Below are 24,832 nucleotides of genomic sequence, written 5' to 3' on the forward strand. Positions count from 1 at the left end.
TACACATGCTAGTATTCTGATCATTCTCCATCTATAAAATTGAGGATTCCATCCAGGGAGTGGTGCCAAGCACAGTGGTTAGCTCTTCTCACCTCAGTTAAGAAATCAAGATAATCCCACAAACATACCCAGCAGCCTGTCTCTCAGGTGATTCTAGAGTCTGTTAAATTGATTATTAACACAAACAGTAGTGGACAGAAGTAAACAAAAAAGGGTGTGAACACGAGAATAGTAATTAATTTAATTAATAATATGTTTTAAGTATGAAATTTAGCCATATATAGATAATGTGCATTTAGCCAATAGAAAATTAATAGTTAACAAATTAACAATTAAAACTACCTATGCATATTTAATGTAATTCTAGTTTAAGGCAATGAGCAGTTTTAATTAATGTGTAGTCCCTTGTAGTATATATAATACACATATTCATAACATGCATGTGCATTATTGAATCACTATTGTTTTAGTGGAAACTGGTATGAGAACTAAACTGTTTAAAGGGCATGAAGGCAACATAATGGGGCCTTAGATAACAGTGACTACAGTATTATGCTCTAGTTCTTTTTAAGGAAGAAGTAATAAAATTGTAGGCACAAGAAGTGTAAAATATGGTAGTTTGTATGCATTATATGGTGATTCCTTTATTAAATTAGCAGGAAGGCACTAGGAAGAAGGCTAAAATGCTTGCTGTACAATCATGAGGGGCAAAGTTAAATCCCCAGCAACCAGATAAGAAGCTGGGTATGGCAGTGAGCCCTTGGAACCAAGTGCTGGAGCAAAGACAAGAGATACTTGGGACTTCTTGACCAGTCAACCTCTCTGAATTAGTGACCTCCAGAGTCAATCAAAGATGTAGTCTCAGAAAGTGTCAATTAAAATGATTGAAGAAAATATCAAAAATAAATCTCTTGCCTCTGCATTGGCCCTCATGGGATTACACACCTGCCTAGATATGTGTATTATTCACACATATAAACAAATACATACCTATATAAATAAATACACAAATGCATATTCTGTACATACGTCATTTTACATAGTTACATTGTATGTGTTTATGTGTCTGATGAGAACACTTGATCATAAAAACATATTTGTACATTTTATGATTTTGCTTATTTATGTAAAATTGATATTCTTTAACCAATAAAGCCTAAGCTACTTTCAAGTATCATTATGTTCTATAATCAATTTTGTTTTTCTCTTTTTAGATTCTGAATATTAGTGAAATTTACATTCCTTTTCTTTATCATGGATGACTTTCACTTGATCTGATATTGTTTTCATTCTTTTTTAATGAAGAAATCAATTTTTTGTGACTGAGTAAAATTCTAGTGTGTGTTTGTATGTGCATGTGTACGTATGTGTATTGTGTTTATATGTGTATGAGAGTATGTCTATGTGTGTTTATGTACAAATTCTTTTAATACTCATGTATTGATACTTAAGTTACTTCCACATTTTGACTATTCTAAACAATACTAAAATGAACATAGATTATAGAAATCTTTACGCATCACAACCCCTGATTTTACATTATATTAGAAAAGCATGACAATCAAAATTATATAATACTGCCATAGAAACATATATAAAGACAAAGAGAGTGGATTAGAGAGCCAAGAACTAAACACAGGCATGTGTGGTCAGCTCATATTTGGCAAGCACTGGGAGAAAGGCAAGTGCTTCATAAGTGCCTTCGGGTTAGCTAACTACAAGAAAATCATGTAACTGGAACTTTTTCTTACTCTATAAAAAAATACTTGACATGGGAATCATTAATGGTTTATAAGACTTGAAACATTAAATCTTTCAGAAATACCTCAAGCCAGCCTGGTATACAGAGTGAGTTACAGGACAGGCTCCAAAGCTACACAGGGAAACCTGTGTTGACCCCATACACACACACACACACACACACACACACACACACACAAAAGAATTGGGGGAAAACAGAAATTAAGGACTTGCTGTGTCCTCTACTAGAAAGAAGTGAGGCAAGGCTGGCAAGCTTGAACTCTTTAGGGCTGAATCTGTTGAGTAACTTTGACCAAACCTGTGTTATGGAGACTATGGAGACTATGCTATACCTGTAGCAGTCCCATAATTGTCTCTATGGTGTTTGGTGGAGAAGGCACATTAACTTGGGAACTATGAGTTAGATAGCAGGATGGTTGGGGAGGTAGGCTGTGAACTGATTGATTTGTGTGTGTGAAAAGCATGTTTATGTGTAAAACATTTATTGTCTCTAGGAACTAATTAGCCTACCACTGTGTGACAATATTCCTGAGGAGATGTGAAAAAAAATTAATCAATTCAAAGAACTGGTGACAGACCAAAGTTAGGATACCCCCAAATTCCAATATGAGGAAGCAGTGAGTTTCCCTGTGGTCATTTCCCTTGTAGTCACTCATTGCAATAGAAATGATTCAAGAAAGCTTCAAAGCCTACCCTGGCATGGGCTATGGCTCATATGACTGAAACCCTGAAGCTCAGTGCAAAATTTATGGGCAGCTCAACAGCTCAGAGAATATTTCTTGCAGGCAGTCTTGCAAATCTCTGTTCCTTTCAAGAAGCTATGGTAGTCTGAGAACGTTCCAGGCAGCTTGACTGATATGAGAGTGTCTCTTATCCATCTTTACTGCTTATATAAGCTTGGAGAAGGAGGGCCCTAACACATCTGCTCAGTGAGTGGAGTTACTGAATTGTTTACTCTCTGAGTCTTAAGGAACTTCCCTTTAGAACATTCTGAGTCTTAAAGAACCCTCTTGAAGGGAGAATGTATCACTCCCAGAAAAGTATTTTACACCTGGGAAAGATATCTACACCCTGACCAGCAAGGTCTACAGATGAATCATAAAATTCAAGAGAAAGGTGTTAAATTATTAGTTTCCTGCAAAACTCTGATATATCAGTATTCAGCTGTAGACTGATATTTTATATATATATATATATATATATATATATATATATATATATATGAAAAACACTGTCCTGATTCAAATTGTTCTTTGACACTCTCAAATGGCAAAAGACTGTTCTCAGAGAATTGTGTAAGTATTGTTACATATTTCTGTTGAGACCTAGTGCTGGGTGAAAACTCACCTTTGCTTACTCATCACACAATGTCTAGAATTATACTTAAAAATGGGAGTCCTTACACAGTGTAAATAAGCAAATCTATACCATATAGCATTAAATTATGGACAGACAAATGTTAGAGATAAATAAATGGAGATATAAAAGGCAGGCAGATGGATGGTAGATTGCAGGTTAAGGATGGATGGAAACACATGCATGGATGCATTTCTGCATTTAGGCTAAGGCATTTATCTTTAAACGAGGGAGAATTAAAGCTAAGATTGATTTTAAAATATAATATTCAGTGTTGATATAGAAGAAGGCATTCCTGAAATGAGTCATCACTGAGATAAGGGTTACTTTGCAGAACCTGACTACCAAACATACTACTGAAAATATTATCTTAGCCAATCTGAGATGTTTTCTCTGTAGCATTAGTAAACACTAGAGAATTGGAATTAATGAAGTAAATTAATATATATTAACGTATCAACATCAAAACATGTTAGAAATGGAGAAATCTTGGTTAACATCAGAACTGTGTTATTTATAACATTAAAAGCGGTGCATGTACTAAATAATGTTGGAACCAGTAGGATCTGAACAGAAAAAGGAAAAATCTTAACTGTAGAGCGTTAAAATTTGAGCATTCATGGAGAACCAGGAGGAATTCCAGGAATGAAGCTTGACATAGAAATATGTCAGAGTTAGGAGGTTGTAAGGACACAGGAGGCAGAATAGCTAAATTTTTCCCATTTCCTCTTCTCCCCTCTCTCCCTCCCCAACCCTCCCTATCCATACATTCCTGGTTCTCAGCTTACCACCTTTCTTCCCACCCTTCTGTCATTCTCACCACTATCCCCCTCTCATCACAGTTCTTCCCTCCCATTGTCCCATCTAATTTTCACTCCCTATGATGTAGACTCCCCACTTACATTTTCCTGAATCTCCTTTGCTGTTGAAGAGAGACCTGCAAGGCTGGGGAGTCTCTCCTCTCTCCCAGATCCTGGACTAGGCACAAACAACATCCAAGCACTTGTTTTCACTGAGTGATCCTTTATTAAGTGGTGAAGAAGTAGTGACTTTCTGACTCTGGCAGAAAAACAGAAGAGAATGACCTCATTGGTGTAATTTTTAAGAGAGAAAGTGGGGAGGTCTGTGTTAGAATGGGTTATGATGCAGTGGTGTATTTTTACTGCCCATATTAATTAGCTGAACCTAAAGGGGCTTTCAATTTCTAAACTTCGGTAGTCATTCTCAAGAATCAGTCTGGCATTAGAAAATGTCCAACTAAGCTATTACATCTTGGTGACTAGCTTTAGGGATATAATCTATGGTATTCAACAGAGAGGGAAGGGGGAAGGGGGAAGACTGACAGAGCCATGTTACCAGGCCCAGAACTGTGAGGGCCCTTCACCTCTTCTCATCCTCAGTCTCTTCTTCTGTCCCAAACTAGCTCTTTCTCTGTTCTTTTCTTCCCTTCATCCCTTCCTTTCTCTCTCCCTGTCTCCCTTACTTCATGTCTTCCTATCTCTTTCTCTCTCTCGTTTTTTCTTCTCCTCATCTTCCATCCTCTATTATATGGCAAGTTCATGGTTGCCTTCTACTACATAGCAACGTAAACTCAAAAAAAAATAAATTGGGAGAGAGCAATGGCTCAGAGGATAAGAGTATAGCCTGGACAGATGTTCTTCTGGAGAGGGCAGCTCAGAGATGCTAATTTTTTCACTGCTTCTGGTCATCCTTGTCAGTAGACACGGGACCTCACACAGTTAAATAGTACATTGAGGCACAGGGGGAAGTGTGTTTGAAGGAAAAGATAGTTGCTATTCCTAGGAATTCTCCAGCAACATGGAGAAGGTTGAGCCAATGACAGGAGGTGCACGGGCCGGGCACCACCCTCACTGGCTCAAGACTCTCTCAAAACTTACTTAGATGCTCATGACGACATGAATTATGGGTTGTAAGCAGTGTGTTTTACTCATCTTTTATATTTATGAAGTGTGTGTATGTACATGTCATGAAGCATGTGGAGATGAGAGGGTTTGGGGAGCTGGGTTCCTCTTTCACCTTGTTTCAGAGGCACAGATTCCCTTGTATCTATGCCTGATCTGCATATGGGACCAGATGCTCCCTCACTGCCATTACAGACTGGTACCCCACAATACAGCTTTTAATATGGGCTCTGGGATTGAACTCAGCTCATCATTTTAAATGCTATTTATTTCAGTTCCTTTCAAAACGCCAGTTCATATTTCACTATAGGAATCTTGTTACACTGCACAGTTGTCCACTGAATATGTTCTCCCTGTGGTTGAGTGAAGAGTAAAGTTTAAGCTTTGGTCTTTTCTTCCACCAGATCCCTTTGGAAAGACAGATGAGCGTGAACCACTCACAAATGCCGTCCGAACTGACTCAGCAGTCATTGGAGGTAACCTGTCTTCATCAATAATAACAGAAAAGATATCTCTGGTTCTGTGGTCTGCAGAAAATTATCTGAAGCCTTCCTTACCAATGATCATTTTGCACCCAGATTCGGGCATTGTCTTCCAGCCCTTAGCCTTTTCTTTCATGGTTCGAGATTACTAGCAGGCTCTCCTCCAGGGCCAGCAGCTCTGTGGCTTCATTCTGCCTCAAATTCAGCAGGCAGCTGAACTCTGAGCCAACAACTGGGGCATTTACTCACAGATAGGCAGCCTGCATCTTGTCCATTGCATCCCATTGTCACTTCTAAAGCACAAACAAAATAAATCAATAAAATTACATATGGAAAGAAGTCACATTGGGACAGACAGATGAACAGAGCAGTCGTTGTTTTCAGTTTGTCTTTACAGAGTGATTTGGGTTGAATCTAATGAGCAGGGTGAAGCCCATATGACTGAAGTTCCAAATCCTCCAGTCCATTTTGCTATGGATGTAGAGTCTGCTTGCTCTGCTTATAGCTTCTCCCACCACCTTCCCTTGCTTTACAGTTTTTGAGTTGTGTGTTGGCCATACCCTACCATACTCTGTATTCTACCTCAGCCCCTCTAATGCCTACAGGAGTTTGATGTTCCCATCTGGATCTTGCAACACAAAATGTCTCCCAAGTTTTGCTTAATGTAAGATGCCTGAGATATGGAAATTCATTTCCATTGGTGACTTATAACCATAGCAGGTGCCTCAACCCTGCCTTCTAGCAGCTGGGATGAATGAGTCCACACCAGATGGAGTTCTTTAAAAGTCTGGGGGAGTCATTCATTTCACTTCTATTTAATTAGCTCCAGTTCTGGGTCAGACCTGTGCTAAACATAGAGATGCAGGATGGGAGATAAAGTTATTGCCTTCCTAGAATGAGCAGACTGACTAGGAAAGAAATAGGCGAGCAGACAGCAGTAACAGTATAGAAGCTGGTTCCAAAGATGAATGTAACCAGAAGAACTCCTCCAGAGTAGCGTCCCAGAGCAGGAGGAAAATTAAGGACTTCCTTAGGGAAGTACGTAAAATGTGAGCTGAATGCCTTCTCCAGGGAAGAGAATTGAACTTGATTTTTCTTTGAAATCAGTAAATGTCACGGAAAATTTTATAACTCTCTCTATTCTTGTAAGTTTTCATTTGATGAGGAAAGACTGTGGGTTCTGATCTTCCCCCACTCATTGGCAAGCCCCATTGCGTCTCTATGAATGGGAAGATTATCACAGCCCCACAGGAGATCCTGGGAAGCTTGCCCAGCTTCCAGCCTGCAATAATCCCTTCAACCCAGGAGTAAAGGGGCAACCTCAGCCACATTATAAAACTGTAGCTCATGCTTCAGATTCGTTCATTGCCATCCAGATTAAATTATCAACTTTAGTATTTTATTTTGCCTTTTTTTAAAAAATAGCTGTAAAACGTGTTACCCAATGAGTTTAGAATATATGACAAATGTAAATGATCTTAGTTATGGTCACAGCATTTGAAAATTTGGTGGAAGATGGGTCTATATATTTAACTTTTTGGTATCTAGTCAGATAAACAGTAATGAATGATGACCAACAAATATTTAGAAAATATGAAATGTGCAAATGTGTATAATTTGTTAGAAATTAAAATATTTTTGATGACCAAAACTTAAGTATTTTGCTTCTATTAATTATTAATTTCACATGCATGCTGTTTGTTGCTTTTGAAATAAGGGCCCACTATGTAACCTGGGATTGAGAAATGTCAGAGACAGCAAGAGAAATCTTATATCAAAAGAAAGTGGAAGGCAAGACCAGACTCTCAAGTTGCTCTTTGACACCCGCACTAGTGCTATGGCAGTCAAGCACCTGCACACACTCACACAGACACACAGACACACAGGCACACAGGCACACAGACACACAGACACACAGATGCATACTCTCACACCCTCACATTCACACAGAGGGAGAGGGGTGGTGGTAGTTAGTCCAAGTAATTCTTGGCAAGGCTTGGTGTACTTAAAGTCTGTAAATTCAGGGTTTGAGCCCTAGTAACAAAAAATAAAACAACACAGAAACAACACAAATCCTTTGCTGTTCCAACTCCATGTTTATTATTAGGTCATAAACACAACCTTCTAGGAGAAACAGCCTTTCTCACTCATTACTCTCCTCGTAGAAACGTTTGTTGAAACGGAAGGTCAAAGGATTCTGAGCAGGTCTTTATCTCTGGGTAAAGGGTAGATTTTTGTTTGTGTATTTGATTTGTTTATGCTTTTTTTCCCTCCAGTGTACGTGCTTGTCTAGACTGGACTTCCTCAGTGACACCTTTTTTCTCTTTCCCGCTCTTTTCTTCGCAGGTGTCATAGCAGTGGTGACATTTATCACCTTTTGTGTCATCGGCATCATGACCCGCTTTCTATATCAGCATAAGCAGTCACACCGTACCAATCAGATGAAGGAGAAGGAATACCCAGAGACCTTGGACAATTCCTTTAGAAATGACATTGACTTGCAAAACACAGCCAGCGAGTGCAAACGGGAATACTTCATATGAGATGACACAGGGTCACCTACTCCTCTTTTTTTCCATAGGGTTTTCCCTCTCCTTTTCTCTTCTCTTTCCAATTTTTTAATTTAAGTATTTTCTTTCTCTCTTTCAACATTAATATTCTGGAACACACCTGCATCCACCAAAAGCATTGATCTCCTTCCTCCAGTTCAGGAGGTCAGGTAGCTGTGGCTACTGTAGCTCACTGACATGTGCATCATCGTGAAAGTGACCACTGGAGACACAGACTTCACTATTGTAAACAAGAGACACGTATGCACATATGTACATTTGATGTTGTAGTTGAGTTTTTAAATGTCAGTTTCTCGGGCACTTGGTCTTGTTATCTTCCGTTAGACGAGCTCCGTGGTTTTGGCCTTTCACAATCATCCCTGGCACCCTGCCCCATACCATACTGTTAGGTATCATGGTTTGAAAGAAGAGAAGGGTGTGTGTGTGTGTCTGTGTGTGTGTGTGTCTGTGTACGACATAGAAAGACAGAATCCGATCACCGTTTAAGTAAAAAGTTTATTAGGGATGCCGGTAGAGCAGGAGAGTACAAGGAAAGTAATCAAACCAGAAAAAGCAATGTTTGTTTTTTCAGGTTCCTTAAGTGTGGTCAGAAGTTTGGGAGATATTATGTATGCCACACAGAAATTCCTCTAAAGCAGACATCATCTGGCCAGGCTTAAAGACTTTTTAAAATTCTTTTATTTCATTTCCTGTGTTTTGTTTTGTTGAAGCAGGTAAAGTATCCAGGACATTCTTTCCCAAGACACTGATTAAAGAGCAATGAGCGAAGTGAGTGTGAGATCCTTGACAAGGCAGCAGTCATGTGTGCTGCCTGTAACCTTCTCCAGTTTAGACTTACATATCTGAAAGAATCTGATTCTATGGGGGCATGGTTCCCTTGAGAGCTGAGGGGAGAGAGGCTACAGGTCTGCCTGAGGTGGAAGACTTTCACAGCACCCTTGAGAACAGACACTGTACTTGGAGGACCTAGGTTATGAGAACACCCATGGGGTGGCCCGGAGCAGAAGGAGACCCTTCTGGACTATTTGTTTTGATGACATTTTACCAGCAACCAGACACATCTGTGTTAGTTTAGTGTAGGCATCATGAGCATCCCCCAGCACTGTTCAGCTTCCTTCCCATAGAACCTCAGTTCTTCCCAATAGAGAATGGCGGAGTAGTGAGTTATGTTGGGCCTCCCTTGCTGCTCTGTTTTGAGGCATGGATGCAGTAGCCTGAAACCAGGGGGTTTCATGAAAGTTGTGAGGAAATAGTTGCTTCTGAAATGTAACAACTGCCTTCTCCACTTTACCAGAAATTGTTAGATAGGTTATTCCTAAAATTGTTATATTGAAGAATAATAATACGTGTATATTGTGGAAGCCTAAACAGAATTCAACTAAAAATCAAAAATGGTTCCATGAAAAATGTTTAGGCCCTCTTAACTCAGGTTGGAGGAAAACTTTTTAAAAAATCCAGAAAAGAAGTGCAGAAAAATGAGAAATATTGAGCAGCCTTCTCCACATCCACCTACACCCAGAAAGAGCCAGTAAAGGAAGCAGGTGCAGAGAAACAGGGTTCACCATCTAGAACACATGTTATGATTTCACTGACATCTGAGTTGGTTCCTAGGAGGCAAGGGTCTGGCTATCATGTGAGACAGTGTGGAACCCGCGAGATGAGGGGTTTGGGGGAAACCCTTCGCCTATGAAGCATATCTCATTTCCAAATTGTACCCATGTACATAAAAGTGCCCATGCACTTGCCTTGCTTGCCTAAATAAGGTAGTAATGTTCCTTGGGCTTCAGGTTCTTTTGGTAGCAAAACACATAATTAATTCAAAAGTCATCTTGACTTTGTCCATGGTGAGTAATCCTTATCATTTTTTAACTCTGCTCTTGTACCACCTTGGAATAAAAACACGGAAACAACAATCACCCAAATACTTTAGGACTTAGGAAATGCTAGAAGCAAGATCCTTGATGCATAAGGTACTGACCAATTCTCTTTGAAGGGTAGACCTGATTTGTAAAGCAGGTGCCTTGATAGTCAGTAGGTCATCCATTTTCTTAGTGAGTGTCCTACCTCTAACTCTTCAGCACTATCGTGAACTGGAGGTTCGCAGTGAAGCCATCACTGGCTTCATGCAGGTTTCTATCTATAGCTTTCCTCACTTGCAGAACTACAGACATAAGGATTGGGTGTGGCATCACAGTCCACACCTCTGAGATATTGTCCTAAAAACATGTTCTTTCCTTAAAATTTTCTATGAATTCTTATACACCCTATTCCTCTTTTAGAATATCGTTATCATTTTGCTACTAAATTTATTTTAAAGCAATTTTAACAAAGATGCCCTTTTTAATTTTCTATCTTTACTATGACAAATGATCATCTAATAAAATGAAAGATATTGAAAGTCTCTTTCCCTATGCCCTTCATTCCCTGTTTTACAATTTCTACTTTTGAATTTTCTATCTCTATAAAAGGTTGCATAAGTCACCCTTTTGCTTCGCTGCATATTCCTCTGCCACCAGAAATAACAGTCATGCTGAAATTTATCCCTAAGCACATTTAGTAGTGAAACAACAGGTAAGGGAGAGTAGTCACACTGGAACACTTTCTTACTGGAGTCCTCAGAACCAAGCACCATGTTTTACTGGCATGATATGACTGGATAGATGTGGAAGTACAAGCCAAATCAATTTGTATGGTTCCCTCACACACAAGTATGTCTTCAGAGATAATCCTGTAGGGAAATTATGAAGTCAGTCTCTGCCCCCTGCATAGCACACTCTTTACTGACTTCACCCCTGTATGTGCAGGCTGTTCATACCAGGACCCTGGGCATGAAGATCAAATGGTAGATGCACACCAAGATGGTATACATAAGTTTCTCAGGGCTAAAGCAGGGTTTAGCCCCACAACACACACCAGGTGAAAAATCTACCAATTTGTTTCTCCTAAACTGAATGCACATCACAGCCAGAAGCAAGAACATAATTCAGGAGTGGGAGTAAGGTCTATTTGGTTTGTACAATTAATCAATTGTGTTTTCCATCTTCAAACAATTACAGCCTAAAACAAGAGTCAGTGTGTTTTAATCCTCCTTTAGCCACCACTTCTCCCTATGGTATAAAGGTTTCATGATGTCCCTGTTATATAATGCTCAGTCATTGATGCCTGCTATTTACAAAAGAACTTGTGAAATATGGTCCCTTTACAGTAGACCAAAAATCGATGTAATATTCCATCCCAAGGGATATTACTGATATTATCCCATGAACTGTATGTTTATTTCTCCTAAAGAACTTTTAGCAACAGCTGTGTCATTCAGTCCATGCATAGGGTAGATTACGTGGTTTTTCAAGAATTAGGCTAGGAAAATAGGTATTTGTCATTTTCTGTATTTCTATTCATTATTAGATCAGCTTGTGTTCATCTGAAGAACCCTGGAGCTGATATTTTACTTTATTCACTATAGTAATAAGACGTGGCATCATCTTAATATCAACCTTTGACAGAATCATGACTACCACATCAAAGCAGAAGCAAGACTACTACTAAATGAGTATGCAGTTGTTTTTCCTGTACTCAGTGATAAGACATATGTGAAATGTCCATGACTCCTCATGTTCTGTTGAATATGCAAACAAAGCAGCAGATCTTACAGCAATGGAGATGTGCACACAACACCAGGTAGCAGAGAACAAGTACTTGACACAGTTCACGTGCAAACCAAGTTCTAGAAGGTTCTAAAAGTGAACGTATTTGTGGATAATTCTTTTAATTTTGTGTCATATTTATTAATTCTACCAGAAATGATTGCTTTGTTTATCTTCCTTAAGGTATTGGGTCACATAGATAAATTTCTGTAGAAGTTGGTAAATGGAATCTTTGGACAGAGAAAGAAAAAATGGCCCTTGTATATTTTGCTTAAACAGTTTTTATTACATAGCCCTGGCAGATCTAGGACTCTCCATTGTAAACCAGGCTGTCCTCAAACTCACAGAGAATCACTTAACTCTGCCAAGGTGTGGACTTCCATTTCTGACTATATCGGATATATTCGAAAGGTGCCAAATTTTTTATGTTCTCTTGTTAGTTCCAGTTAAAGCTTTCCAAGTGTGTGCTGTGTGTATATGGCAGACCCATGTAAAGACTGGAGACATAAAATAGAAGTCTTTAATTCCACCCCCTTCTGATTTCACATATTTGGTGGACATTCATTGATGACCATGGCTCTTCTAGATCCCCCTTAACTGGTTGGTATTCTGGCTTTTTTAATTCTCCCCATTCTGCCCTAAAGAATCATTTGACTATATTAAGGTAAACCTCTGAGAACTAGAAGTTACGTACTGAGCGAATAATTTATTGATGTGTTATCCACCTAAACAAGGTCATACTTCTCTATCTACATTTTTCCAACCTTGAAGGTCATGCATGTAACCTCTTCATATAATGTCACCTCAATTAGAAGAAACACATTAGCAAGTTGCATTCATAGTATCCCCATAGAATCCATGGACTGGGGCACCAAGCCTGTGGAAATCTTGCTTGTTTTGTCTACCAACTGCTTCAGTTCTCTTGAATTTCCTAGAGCTATAATCCATCAAGTTTTTGGCAACAGCAGTCTGGCAAGAGGCTCTTGAGGAACCTATACAATCCTGCCACTCATTACTTCCTGAAGCCATTGTTTGGGGTTGCTTTGTCCTCAACTGACCCACAGGTCAAATTTCAACTAAATAAATAAACAAACACTCGCACTGTATCTGAAACTCTTCTGTACCAGGTTTGGGGACCTTCTTTAGGATTTGCTCACAGTCATCCTCAAATCATTTGTTCTGAAAATGTTAGTTGTTCTTTATTCTCAGCTCTTGTTTACTAATTCTAAATAGGCGATTAACCTAAAAAGGGAGGAAATGCAACACTGGCGGCACATGCAGACACATGTGCACCCCCCCCCACACACAAGTCATAAGGAATAGGGCTGTTCCTCAAACGTTATCCCGGAAAGTATATCCATACCTACTTTGTAACCAGAGATTTATCACCATTTTATCTTGGAAACTGTTTAAATGCCTCATAGAAGGTTCTAGTGATTGTTTTGTTATTTTTGAGTGATTTCCACCATCTTATTATGTATTAAAGTATTCTGAGGAAGAATAAGAAGCACATGATGTAGTGAGACAGTGTACTTTGTAAGCTGTGTGTGGTGTGTAAGGTTTATTGTCCATAAAGTGGTTAAGGGGACACAAGAGGCTCAAGGAACAGTGGGTTTTTGTGTTAAAGCAGACTTGATGGGAGCTTGTCAATGAGGAAAAGGGAATTCAAGGAGCAAGCAATGGCTGCTGGTGGTTAAAAGGGTCAAAGCTTCCACCATGAAGTAAGGGTGACTTCTCTCCGCACTCTCTTGGCTCCTAACTCAGGAGTTTCATGAATTTGTCTCAACACTTAGAGAAGAGGCAGTATGACATCTGCTGCATGAGAAATGGTTTCCTCATCGTTACATGGCATTTTTACCCTATCCCAGGGAATTTTAAGTTTTATGTTTCACAAATATAGTCCTGGGATGCTTTCGAATTATCACCACAGTGATTTCATCTGGCCAGGGTGAGCACCCAGGTGGCCACTTTAAGTAAAATAAAGTATTGTCGAGATCCTCAGGTCCACTGCCAATAGTCAGATACTCCATGGATAGAAATCCTGAAATATTGGAGTCAGTGCAGCGATCTTTCTTTCCCTTTCCTTGGTCATGCCATCTATAGACATGCCGTAATGAAGGAAAGGTACAGAGCTCTTCATCACCTACAGTGTGTACTTCAGAAAGCCACCACCTGACACGTCGTGAACACGTTTTCCTTTCTGCCATTCAGCACATAAGTGAAGCTTGCTTCAAGTAGCAGGTTAAAATTAGAAGGCTAGTCCCAAGTTATAAAAAAGTTCATATGTGCTAGTAATTAAAGCCTGCTCATTAGCATTATACTACGCCATGCTTCAGATCCCAGCAATAAATCTCAGAGGAAATGAGAAAGGCACTGGCTGTGCAGAACAGGCTTTCTGTCACCCTGAAGCCTCCTTGAATTGCCTCCCCAGGGGGAGCCATTTTCATTGTAACCTTACAGGATAATATGACTGGACCTCTGACTAGTTCTACTTTCACATTATAGTCAGCCATACCACAAAGAACATACATGAAGTAGGTTAATCTCTTCTCTTTGAATGGCAGTAGAAAACAGTGTAGCCTTGTCCTGCCTTAAATACTCTTGCAAAAAAAATTAGTAACTAAACCTTGCTTAAAGTATTGTATTTATACCATGAGAAGAGCTTCATATTTGGTGAGGATCAATGTCAAAAACGTTCTCTTGAACTTGTCAATAGACAGGCTTCCCAATAGCCTATGTTGTCTTAGACAGACACTTCCCACAGCCCACTAGCCTATGGCAGAAAGATAGAACATAGGGAAATGAAGACACGTGACACATTCTAATTATATCTTATAAAATAGACAATGGTTCACAAAATTCCTAAATCCCTAAGAAAATTTCCATGTTCATTTCAACCTAGAAATTAAAGTTTTTTCTGGCACCTTCTTTGAAAAAATGAGAGGCCAGGGAGATTGCTTTTAACAAATAATGAACAGAGAATAAAATGATCTCTCCCAGTCATATATATGTGTGTATATATATATGTATGTATGTATGTATGTATATATATACATATGTATGAATGATATATACAGGCTTTCTTTGACAAAAGCACAACAGAGGCAAAGCAGACCCTATCCTCGGGGATTAGCTGGAGACTCCTTGTTTCTGTGGATGTTATAGATTTTAGTCCTGGAGAAGAATCACCAGTCCCATGTGATGTTTCCTCATCCTACATCTGTTTTGTATGCCATGTAACATGTCTTAATACACCATATGGAAAAATTTAAAGTTAGCCTTAGATTTCTCTGTTTTCTATGTTTTTTGCTGTACAGAAGACTTACCTGTAAATATTGTATATTTAATAAAGAAAGAATTTTGTATCATTTTGTGTGGAACATAAATATGTCTTTCTGTGTTGTTCTTGGGTTAATGAGGAGTCAAGTAATTAATCCCTGAGAGCCCACTCTGAATTCTCAGATCATTAACTTCTAGCCAACATGACCCATGAAAAACACAAATCTCCTTTTCTCCAGGTTTATTGATTTAAGTGGAGCTCAAAGTACTGCCTTGGGTTTTTTTTTTTTTTTTATGCTTAACTGACTCATACCAAACTGCACTTCAGGCACAAAAGTGCACATGAACAAGCTCACTGATTTGGTAAAAAGCATTCTTGAACTATCCTGAATTCAACATCTCCCAGAAAACCTTTGGCCCCGTTGACCCCTTCACAGTGTCCCTCACAGAACCTGTACCTTGTGTCTTACACTGCCTGCACTTCCTTGTTCTGGAGTACTGTCACTGTGTTCCTTACACAATAGCTCTATGTTTGAATAAGCAGATGTACATTCCTGTGGAGTAGATTTGATTTTGTATAGTGTTTATTTTTACTTGTGTTTAGGAGTCATTAAGTGGACATAGACTTATCAATAAAATCAAAAAGTGATTTAATAGGTTGGAGATGTAGCTCAGTTGATAAATGACTTCATAATATGCACTAACAACCTAGGTTTGATCCTCAGCTTCGAAGAAAGCAGTCATTTTGGTACACAGCTATTACCTCAATATTCCTCAGGAAGTGAAGACAACAGGACCAAAAGTCCAAGGTCATCTTTGGCTACATAGAGATCTGGAGGCAATTCTGAGAAACTGTCTACCAAGGAATTAAGTATGTCAGACAGAACATAACAAAAATTTTAAACTGCTCATTCCAGAGAAATAAGAAAGAATGAGGGCAAAGAAGGTGCTAAGACTTAAAAACAGCAGAAGTGAAGGAGATTCCCTGTGTATCTGAGACTGGAAGGAATCAATGAGGTTTGCTAATGGAAAGGCAGGGGAATGTAAAAGAGAAAAGAATCCAAAGAATGAATATTTCATTTTCACAACAAATGGATTGTGCAAAGGTTTTTGTTGTATTTATATTGGGTAGAAAAATGGAGGCTATTATTGGAGGAAAATTCGCTACAGGAGACTCCTTTAAAAATATTCTTAGGTTCCTTATTAGAGACACTTAGCAAAGAAACTTGGAAAGAAAAAGATTGGAAGTCAGCTGAGGACGACATGATTCATGGATCAAGGTTCACAGTCACAGACCGCAAGAGGTGCATGAGTATAGGAGACAGACAAACCCATCCTTTATATGCAATCCCTTAATAGCCCAACACCTAGTTTTGTGACTCAGAATTAGGAACGGAAATACCCAGTTTTCCTAATGAAAATTGGAAAACAAAATCTAATCTTCACAGATCCTGAATTCTGAATTAAATAATTCCTGTAGATCAACTAGCTAAGTATATACTCACTGAGGTCCTCCAAAAGGCTACTTGAAAATTACTTTGTGTGTGTGTGTGTGTGTGTGAGAGAGAGAGAGAGAGAGAGAGAGAGACAGAGACAGAGACAGAGAGAGACAGAGATGGACAGAGAGAGAAGGAGGGAGGAAGAGAAAGAAACTATACCACATAGGCAAGTGAAAGTCTTTATCTCTCAACCAATCTTGACATTATTTTGTTGACATGCTTTCTTTCACTTTACCTGATTCACCAATTGGACTAGATTGATGGGCCAGTGATCCCCAGACATTTGCCTGTCTCTGTAACTGTCATTCCAGGATGGGATCAGGTAGGCCCTGCTGACTAACTTCCTTATATGGGTGCTTGGGATAGGAGTCAGCTTCTTATAGCTGTGTTGGAAGATCTTCCCAACCAATAATGTCCCCTGTTATTTTATAATTCTTAGAAAACAAGTTATGTACACCACTGAGATGCGAACTCCGGGATGCATGCGGAATCCCTGCTCAGTGGCTGTTTGTGAGGGAGTGATGCTGGAAGCTGCATCTGCACTCTGATTCTCACTGTCGTAGTTTAACCTAGACATGAATAAATATCATTTGCATATCACCTGTAGAAATTCAGTTAGATAGTCTGCTTGAAAGATGGCATGATACTAAATAACAAGAAAAAGAATGATCTTAAATATGTGCAGTAGCTTTCAATATTAGTTAACTTACCACACAGGCTTCGAGCAAGGCAGTTGTGTCTTCAGATGCCAAGTCTTGCAAGCAGCTGAAAGGCAGTAAACAAATGTATCACTTCTTACCATGAGGTTCATTATTTCAGCACACAAAGGATTTTGAAACAATTTTTATTCGCTCAAAGTCAAATTTTCTTCCTATATTTTGGATGTGTAAAATTATTACTGAAAGAATGACATAGGTTTCTGGACGATTGTGTGACATGGCGTCCACTTTTGCATGTTTGTCTGCATTTGCTTGAAGATATTAGAATGAAGAATAACCCCCACTCTTTCTCTTTATATCTCTCTCTCTCTGCCTCTCTCTCTCTCTCTCTCTCTCTCTCTCTCTCAGTGTGTGTGTGTGTGTGTGTGTGTGTGTGTGTGTGTGTGTGTGTGCTCACAGGTATGCAGATGTGTGTGTGTAAATGAATGAGGAATAGAAAACAATGTTAGGTGATGATGACATTCTCCATGGTTCCTGAATCATGGATCTTCATATCTTGGAGAGAGTGTCTTCTCTGGCCTGGAGCTTACCTTGTTGACTGTGCAGAAGTCCCCGGACTCTTGAAAACTTCCTGAAAGAATATCTTTAATGGGAACAGACAGAATAGGGGATGGAAGTTTTCAACTTCAAATCATAAGGTGCTATAATGAATTCCTTCAATCTCACCAGCTGACTGGCTTCTTTTTCCCTGTCTTATGAGCCACAAAGCTTTGTTGATGTTGTTGTTTGTGCCTTTTTGTTTTGTTCAGTGTTCTGTTTATTGGCAGTATACAAGGAAGGTACCAGGATGACCAGGCTCTTATCAAACTCCCAAAAAGAGCTCTTGCCCAGCATGCATGGCAGGAAGGCCTTAGATCTCCAACACATTTTAAAAATAAATGTTGTGGTGCATTCATGTAGTTCCAGTTTTCAGGTGGTAGAGGTAGTAGGTTCAGAAGTTGAAGGTTATCCTTGGCTATATATCAAGTACAAAGCCAGCCTTTGCTATATGAGATCCTACTTCAAAGATAAAGTAAAATAAAATAAAGAAAAAATAAAGTTGTGTTCATATTTCACCTTTACATGGTGGAAAGAGAAGTTTCCTCTTTTGTAACTGTGTGAATTTCATTCGTGTAGACAGTAGCTTACCATCTAATCACCTTCTAAGAACTGCCTTCTAAATGGAATTTTCTTGGATCTCTTTTTAGTGCAAGTTTTTGTGCAGGACACTAACATTAAGTTTCATACCAACCAAATATTAAGTTGTTTTTCATGGTTGCTCATGAAAGGAATTTTCCTGGTCCAAACCTTGATCTCATAATCACAATGATTGCTTCTCTAAGACAAAGACAAGGTGGCAGAGCTCCCAGATATACAGAAGCCATGACTCAGCTCACTGACACCCGAATGTCAGGCTGCTGCAGAGAGCCAGATCTCTCTTTGAGTGCAGCATCTACCACAGGGGAGGAAATATGAGCACTCATGACAGCGCTGACAAGTCAGAAAGGTAAATTTGTCTCAGCCATGGTCTCCCAAGAACTTTGGCTGGTCAAAAGGGCCTTTGAGAACTCAAGTCTGTCTCAGGGTCTATCTGTCTTCCACAAGAGGAAAGTGGAAACGGCTTTGGCAGAAAGTGGACAAGCATCACTTTTCATAAGTAAACAGAGTGTCTTTCTTTGCTCACCCTCTAGGTTAGCAAATGTAACACCTGTGCTTGTCTTCCAGGTCTCATGTTTGTAATCTAAACTCCTTTTTAAGGCTGACTGGTTTACTTGTATGACATAGTAAGAGTTGTCAAAGTCAGGGAGACAAACGGTACAAGGACAATTGCTTGAGGGTGCATGGAAAGGAGAAAGAAGAATTATTATCTATTTGATGGACACAGATGTTCAGTTTAGGGAGAGGAAAAAACATTATGGAAGCAGGAGATTGCAGTAGAACAATGCTCTACATCTCTGAACTGAACACTAAAAATAATGAACATGTTACAAGGAAGCCACTGCTGAGGGAGCAGGCCTGAGCCAGAGACCTCTGTGGAACTGGGCATAGGTCAGGTATCTCCAAAGAAGCAGGTCCCGAGCCAGGGACATCTGTGGGAACAGGCCTGAGCCAGCTACCTCTGACAGAGAAGGTCTAAGTCAGCTACCTCAGCTGGAACAGGTCTGAGGCAGTGACCTCCACAGGAGCAGGCTTGAGTCTGTGACCTCCACTGGAGCAGGCCTGAGGCAATGATATTCACTGAACTGAACACTTAAAAAAATGAACATGGTACAAGGGAGCTACCACTGGTGGAATATGCCTGAACCAGAGATCTCTGTAGAACTAGACACGAGTTAGGGACCTCCAAGGGAACAGGCCTAAGCCAAAGACCTCTGTGGGAACAGGCCTGAGACAGCTACCTCTATTGACAGAGGTTTCTGTCCCACCTGGTCGCACTGCTGTAAAGTCCCACAAACACACACACACACACACACACACACACACACACACACACACACGCCTACATTAATTATAAACTGGTTGCCTATTAGCTCAGACTTCTTATTAGCTCTTGTATCTTACATTAACCCATAATTCTTATCTGAGTTAGCCACCTGGCTTGGTACTGTATATCAATGAAGCATTCTCATCTTGCTTCCTCTGTGTCTAGATAATGCCTGGAAACTGAGCCTTTCCTCTTCCTAGAATTCTCCTGTTCTGATTGCGCTGCCTATATTTCCTGCCTGACTACTAGCCAATCAGCAATTTATTAAACTAGTACAAGTGACAAATGTTTACAGGGTACAAGAACATTGTACCATAGCAGACCTCCAAAGGAGCAGGTACAAGGGAGTGACTGCCAAGGGAATGGCTGGAGCCAGATATCTCTGTGGGGCCAGCATGAATCAGTGACCTCTCTGCTGTAACAGGCCTGAGTCAGAAATCTCTGCTGAAGCAGGCCCAAAGCAGCAACCTAAGCAGAAGCTGCTGCAAGCAAAACACCTCCATAAAAACAGGTCTGAACAACCCCTAGTATTGCAGAGTGACACCCTGGAGCACTGAGGGACCTCCAGGGTTACTGGAACTGTGGCCCTGTATGTACCATGAGGAACAATACTCTTGTGACCTCCACCAGAAAAGGCCTGAGTCAGGGACTTCTGCTGGAGCAGACTCCAGACAGTGATCTCAGCAAGACTAGCCCCAAGCAAGCAACCTCCATGGGAACAAGCCCAAACAAGACCTGACATTGAATAGTGACCCCCCAGGAGTGCTGAGTAGCCTCCAGGAACAAGGGTGACCTCTAAGGTGACTGGAATAATGGTCCTGAATGAACCTCAAGGAGCAACCATCTGAGCCTTGGATCCACTGGCACCTGAAAGACTGATAACCAGAATCACAAACAATCAGAGGAAAAGATGGGTAAACAAGGTAAGAACACATGCAATACCACAAAGAGAAAAACATCATCAGTAAAAACTAGTGGCCCTACAATAGCAAGACTTGAACAACCAAATATAGATGAAACAGAAGGAAATGATGTAAAAAATAACTTCAGGAGAATGTTTGAGAACCTTAAAGAGGAAATGAAAAATTTCCTCAAAAAAATGGAGGAAAAGACAAACAAAATTTCAAGACATCAACAAATCCCTTAAAGAAAACCAAGAAAATCAATCAAACATCTGAAAGAAACTACTCAAGACATGAAAACCAAAATAGAGACAATAAGAAAACACAAACCAAGAAAATTATAGAAATGGAAATTATGAGGAAAATGATCAGAATTCACAAATACAAGCATAAACACTACAATACAAGAGATGGAAGAGAGAATCTCAAGTGCTGCATATACAATGGAGGAAATAGACTTATCAGTCAAAGAATTCATTAAATCTAACAAAAGCTTAACACAAAATATCCAGAAAATATAGGAAACAATGAAGAGGCCAAACTTAAGAACAGGGATAGAAGAAGGAAAAGTCCAAATCAAAGTACATAGAAAATATATTTAACAAAATCATAGAAGAAAACATTCCCAAGCTAAAGAAAGATATGCCTATGAAGATACAAGAAGCTTATAGAACACCAAATAGACTGAATTAAAAGATGTCCCCCACCACAAAATAATCAAAACACTAAAGATACAGAATAAAGATCTGCAAAGGAAAAATGCCAAGTAACATATTATTGTATTTTCTTTCAATTTTTTGACTGTGAAGGAGCTAAATACAGAGAGACATTTCATTGTGTGGTCTGCTAAGCTAAACTAGCATATATGTTCTAAAGGTATCATGACTTCAGAATTTGGGTTTAAGGTTATGATGCTCTGGAAAAGAGGTTCTTCTTTTGTTATCACAGAGGATGAGACCCCGTGGATAGCTTCTAGACCAATATGGTATGATAGACCACACCCTCCTGAAAGGTTGCCGTAAACACCCTCAAAAAATTACTTTGCTTAACTTCTGACTGAGAGGAACCTAGCGAATAGGATATACCATGAAAGACCTGATTGACAGTGCCCTCATACAGCAGGAAGAAGTTTGGAGAAAAATAACTACGTTCATATTCCCAAATATTGTTTATAAATGTTCTTTTACATTTAAATAGGGATATGATATAGATATGAATAATTTACATTGGTATAAATTTTGCTTGTTGATATAAATTTAAGATCAATTTTGTTATATGCATATGTATTTCTGATCTTGTTTAATGTATTGTGATTGTGTAACTCATTTAAAAATGTATGTACAATTAGAAAGTATAGGTTCTTAATGAATAATCACCTATAATAGTCAATTTTGTAGTCATGTTAGTTAGATTTTCTAGATGTGTATAGCTATATTTCAGATAGGTATTCTTTATATCTTTCAAAGACTACAGAATTTGGCATTTAAAATGTTTTAATAACTTAGGTTTTTTTTTTTTTTTTACAACAATGAGACACGTCTGCTCCTGGCAGCACCAATCTACTTCAAGAGGAAGATGGGCATTGAAGAGACTCCTTATGGAGTTGGTTAGCCATTAGGACAAGAAACTGCTCTTTCCTGGACTGTTGCATAAACTTGACATAAAGAACCCGCAGAAAGAGGACTGCTGAACTTGCCTAAAGGTGAGATGATTCTTCAGGTTTCCTGATTCATGAAAGAGTCTGAGAGACATTCTGCAGGATACAAAAGAAATTGACTGTACTGTTCTTAAAATTTCCTGCTTCATGGAAATGTCTGCTGGATAAAATGGGCCTAAAGGCTGAAGGTGGATGCCCCAACTGTACAGAAGAACTTTGAGTGACAGTACAGGTAGTGAGATGTCTCTGTCAGTTCTAGAGTTTTGAAAGTTGCTAATTTCTTGTTTACTTTGGTAGTATTATATTCTTCTGGAGTCTTTGATGAAGTTGAAGAATGGATAGTTACAGTTTTCCTTAGTTATGATAAAAGATAAAGTAGATATAAATAATGTAACTGTAATTCTTGCTTGATAACAGTTTTACTATATATAATTTTACTATGTTAAAATTAATGCCTTCCTTTTTGGTTAAACAGAAAAAGGGGAAATGGTGTAGGAGGTTCCTTCTATGCATTGCTTTTTCTGGTCAAATAAAGAAACTGACTTGGCCTTTTGATAGGGCAAAACGTAGATAGTCGTGGAGACAGAAATGAATACTGGGAGGAAGAAGGTAGAGTCGGAGAGATACACCATGAAGCTCTGGCCCAAGATGGATGTAGGTTAGAATCTTTCCCAGTAAGCCACGACCTCATGGTGCTATATAGATTATTAGAAATGGGTTGAATCAAAACGTGAGAGTTAGCCAATAAGAGGATAGAACCAATGGGCCAGGCAGTAATGTAATTAATACAATTTCTGTGTGGTTATTTTGAGGTTTAAGCTAGCTGGGTGGCAGGATGCAGCCCACTCCCTCATACTACAAACAGAGAAATAAGGGAAATAGCAAACATTATGACTTAGATGGACTTAACAGACTTCTATAGAACATTCCATCTAAACATAAAAGAGTATACCTTCTTCTCAGCACCTCATGAAACCTTCTCAAAAACTGACCTCATACTAGGTAAGAAAGTAAACCTCAGTGGATAAAAAAAAATGGAATAGTTCCATTTATCTTATGGGATCACCATGGCTTAAAATTAGAATGAAAAAGGAACATTATTTACAGAAAGCCCACAAACACTTGGAAATTTAACAATGCTCACATGAATCACCAATGCTTCAAGGAAGAAATAAAGGACGAAATTAAAAAAAATCCTAAAACTCAATGAACATGGCCACAAAATATACCCAAATTTATGGGACACAATGAAAGCAGTGTTAATAAAAAAGTTCATACCACTAAATGCCTACATAAAGATGCTGGAAAAATTTTACACTGGTGAGTTAACAGAACATTAGAAAACTAAAGAACAAAAAGAAGCAAACTCATCCAGGACTAGATGGCAGCAAATAATCAAATTGAGAGCTGAAATCAAAAAGAAAATAAAAAGAAAGAGAAAACAATACAAAGCATCAATGAGACAGAGTTGGTTCTTCAAGAAAAGCAAAAACGTAGACAAACCTTTATCCAAAATAACCAATAGCCATAGAGAGAATATCCAAATTAATAAAATCAGAAACGAAAAGAGGACATAACACCTGACATGTAAACCCAACCACAATGAACCTCATAGAAGAGAATGTGGGAAGTATACTTGAATACATTGGCAAAGAAAACCATGTCCTAAATATAATCTCACTAGCACTGATACTGACAGAAACAATTAATAAATGGGACCTCCTGAAACTGAGAACCATAGGTAAAGCAAAGGACATGGTCAACAAAGTAAAATGACAACCTAAAGAATGGGAAAAGATCCTTACCAACTCCATATTAGACACAGGGTTGATATCCAAATATACAAAGATGTCAAAAAATTGGTCAACAAAAGAATAAATAATCCAATTTAAAAATGGGATACTGCCCTTGTTGGACTAGGAGTCCAAACATCAAGGAGGAGTTGCTCCAGACACCACTCACATAACCTCAATTGATGCAAAAGCAAGGGGATTTTTATTCTGTCGTGACAGTGCCCTTCAGATTTGGGATATGAAGGACCCCCAATAGCTGTTACAGTCCATCTTTTAAAGCAAAAAGCCACAGATACAATGGGGGGGGGGAACCTGAGGGTTGTTTTCCAACTTATTGCATTGGCTTATTTAAAAGGTCACTAGCAGTGATTGGTCTATTCCAGGACAGGAGAATAGCTGCATGGTCAGGTTAGAAAAGGGAAGCATCTGTGGTCCATCCTGGCATTGTTTCAGTGACTAAACCAATACATCAGTAACTAAGTCAACATCTGTGAGTTGTATTTGCCTCAATTCCCAGAATGGAATTAATTTTGAAGATTATTCACAAGGACACAGGAGGATGAGCAGACCAGTATATGTGTGTGTGTGGGGGGGGGGGGGTGACTGTTCCGATTCCAAAAGCTAAGAGGCTTCAGAAAATGTCTTTAGAGATGAGAGGACTCAGAAATCCTTTTAGAGTCTTTCAAACTAAACTGAAAACCCTCAACAGAGAAATCTAAAATTGACCAAAAGACACTTAAGAAAATGCTCAACATCCTTAGCCATCAGAGAAATGAAATCAAAA

At 39.1% G+C, this 24,832-nt stretch overlaps 1 protein-coding gene across 1 annotated transcript in view; it reads left to right on the forward strand.

The window, feature by feature from the left end:
- Nucleotides 1-15,103, forward strand: part of LOC148118756 (contactin-associated protein like 5-1-like) — a 918,003-nt gene extending 902,900 nt beyond the window's left edge. Inside the window, exons 23-24 of the mRNA XM_087899418.1 lie at nucleotides 5,444-5,515; nucleotides 7,868-15,103. Of these exons, the coding sequence (XP_087755544.1) occupies nucleotides 5,444-5,515; nucleotides 7,868-8,064 (269 nt within the window). The 3' untranslated portion in view covers nucleotides 8,065-15,103. The remainder of the gene's footprint in view (nucleotides 1-5,443; nucleotides 5,516-7,867) is intronic.
- The last annotated feature ends 9,729 nt before the right edge of the window (nucleotides 15,104-24,832 follow it).

This window comes from Myodes glareolus, chromosome 20 (genome assembly GCF_982192425.1).
Source record: "Myodes glareolus chromosome 20, mMyoGla1.1, whole genome shotgun sequence".
NCBI classification, from domain to species: Eukaryota; Metazoa; Chordata; class Mammalia; order Rodentia; family Cricetidae; genus Myodes; species Myodes glareolus.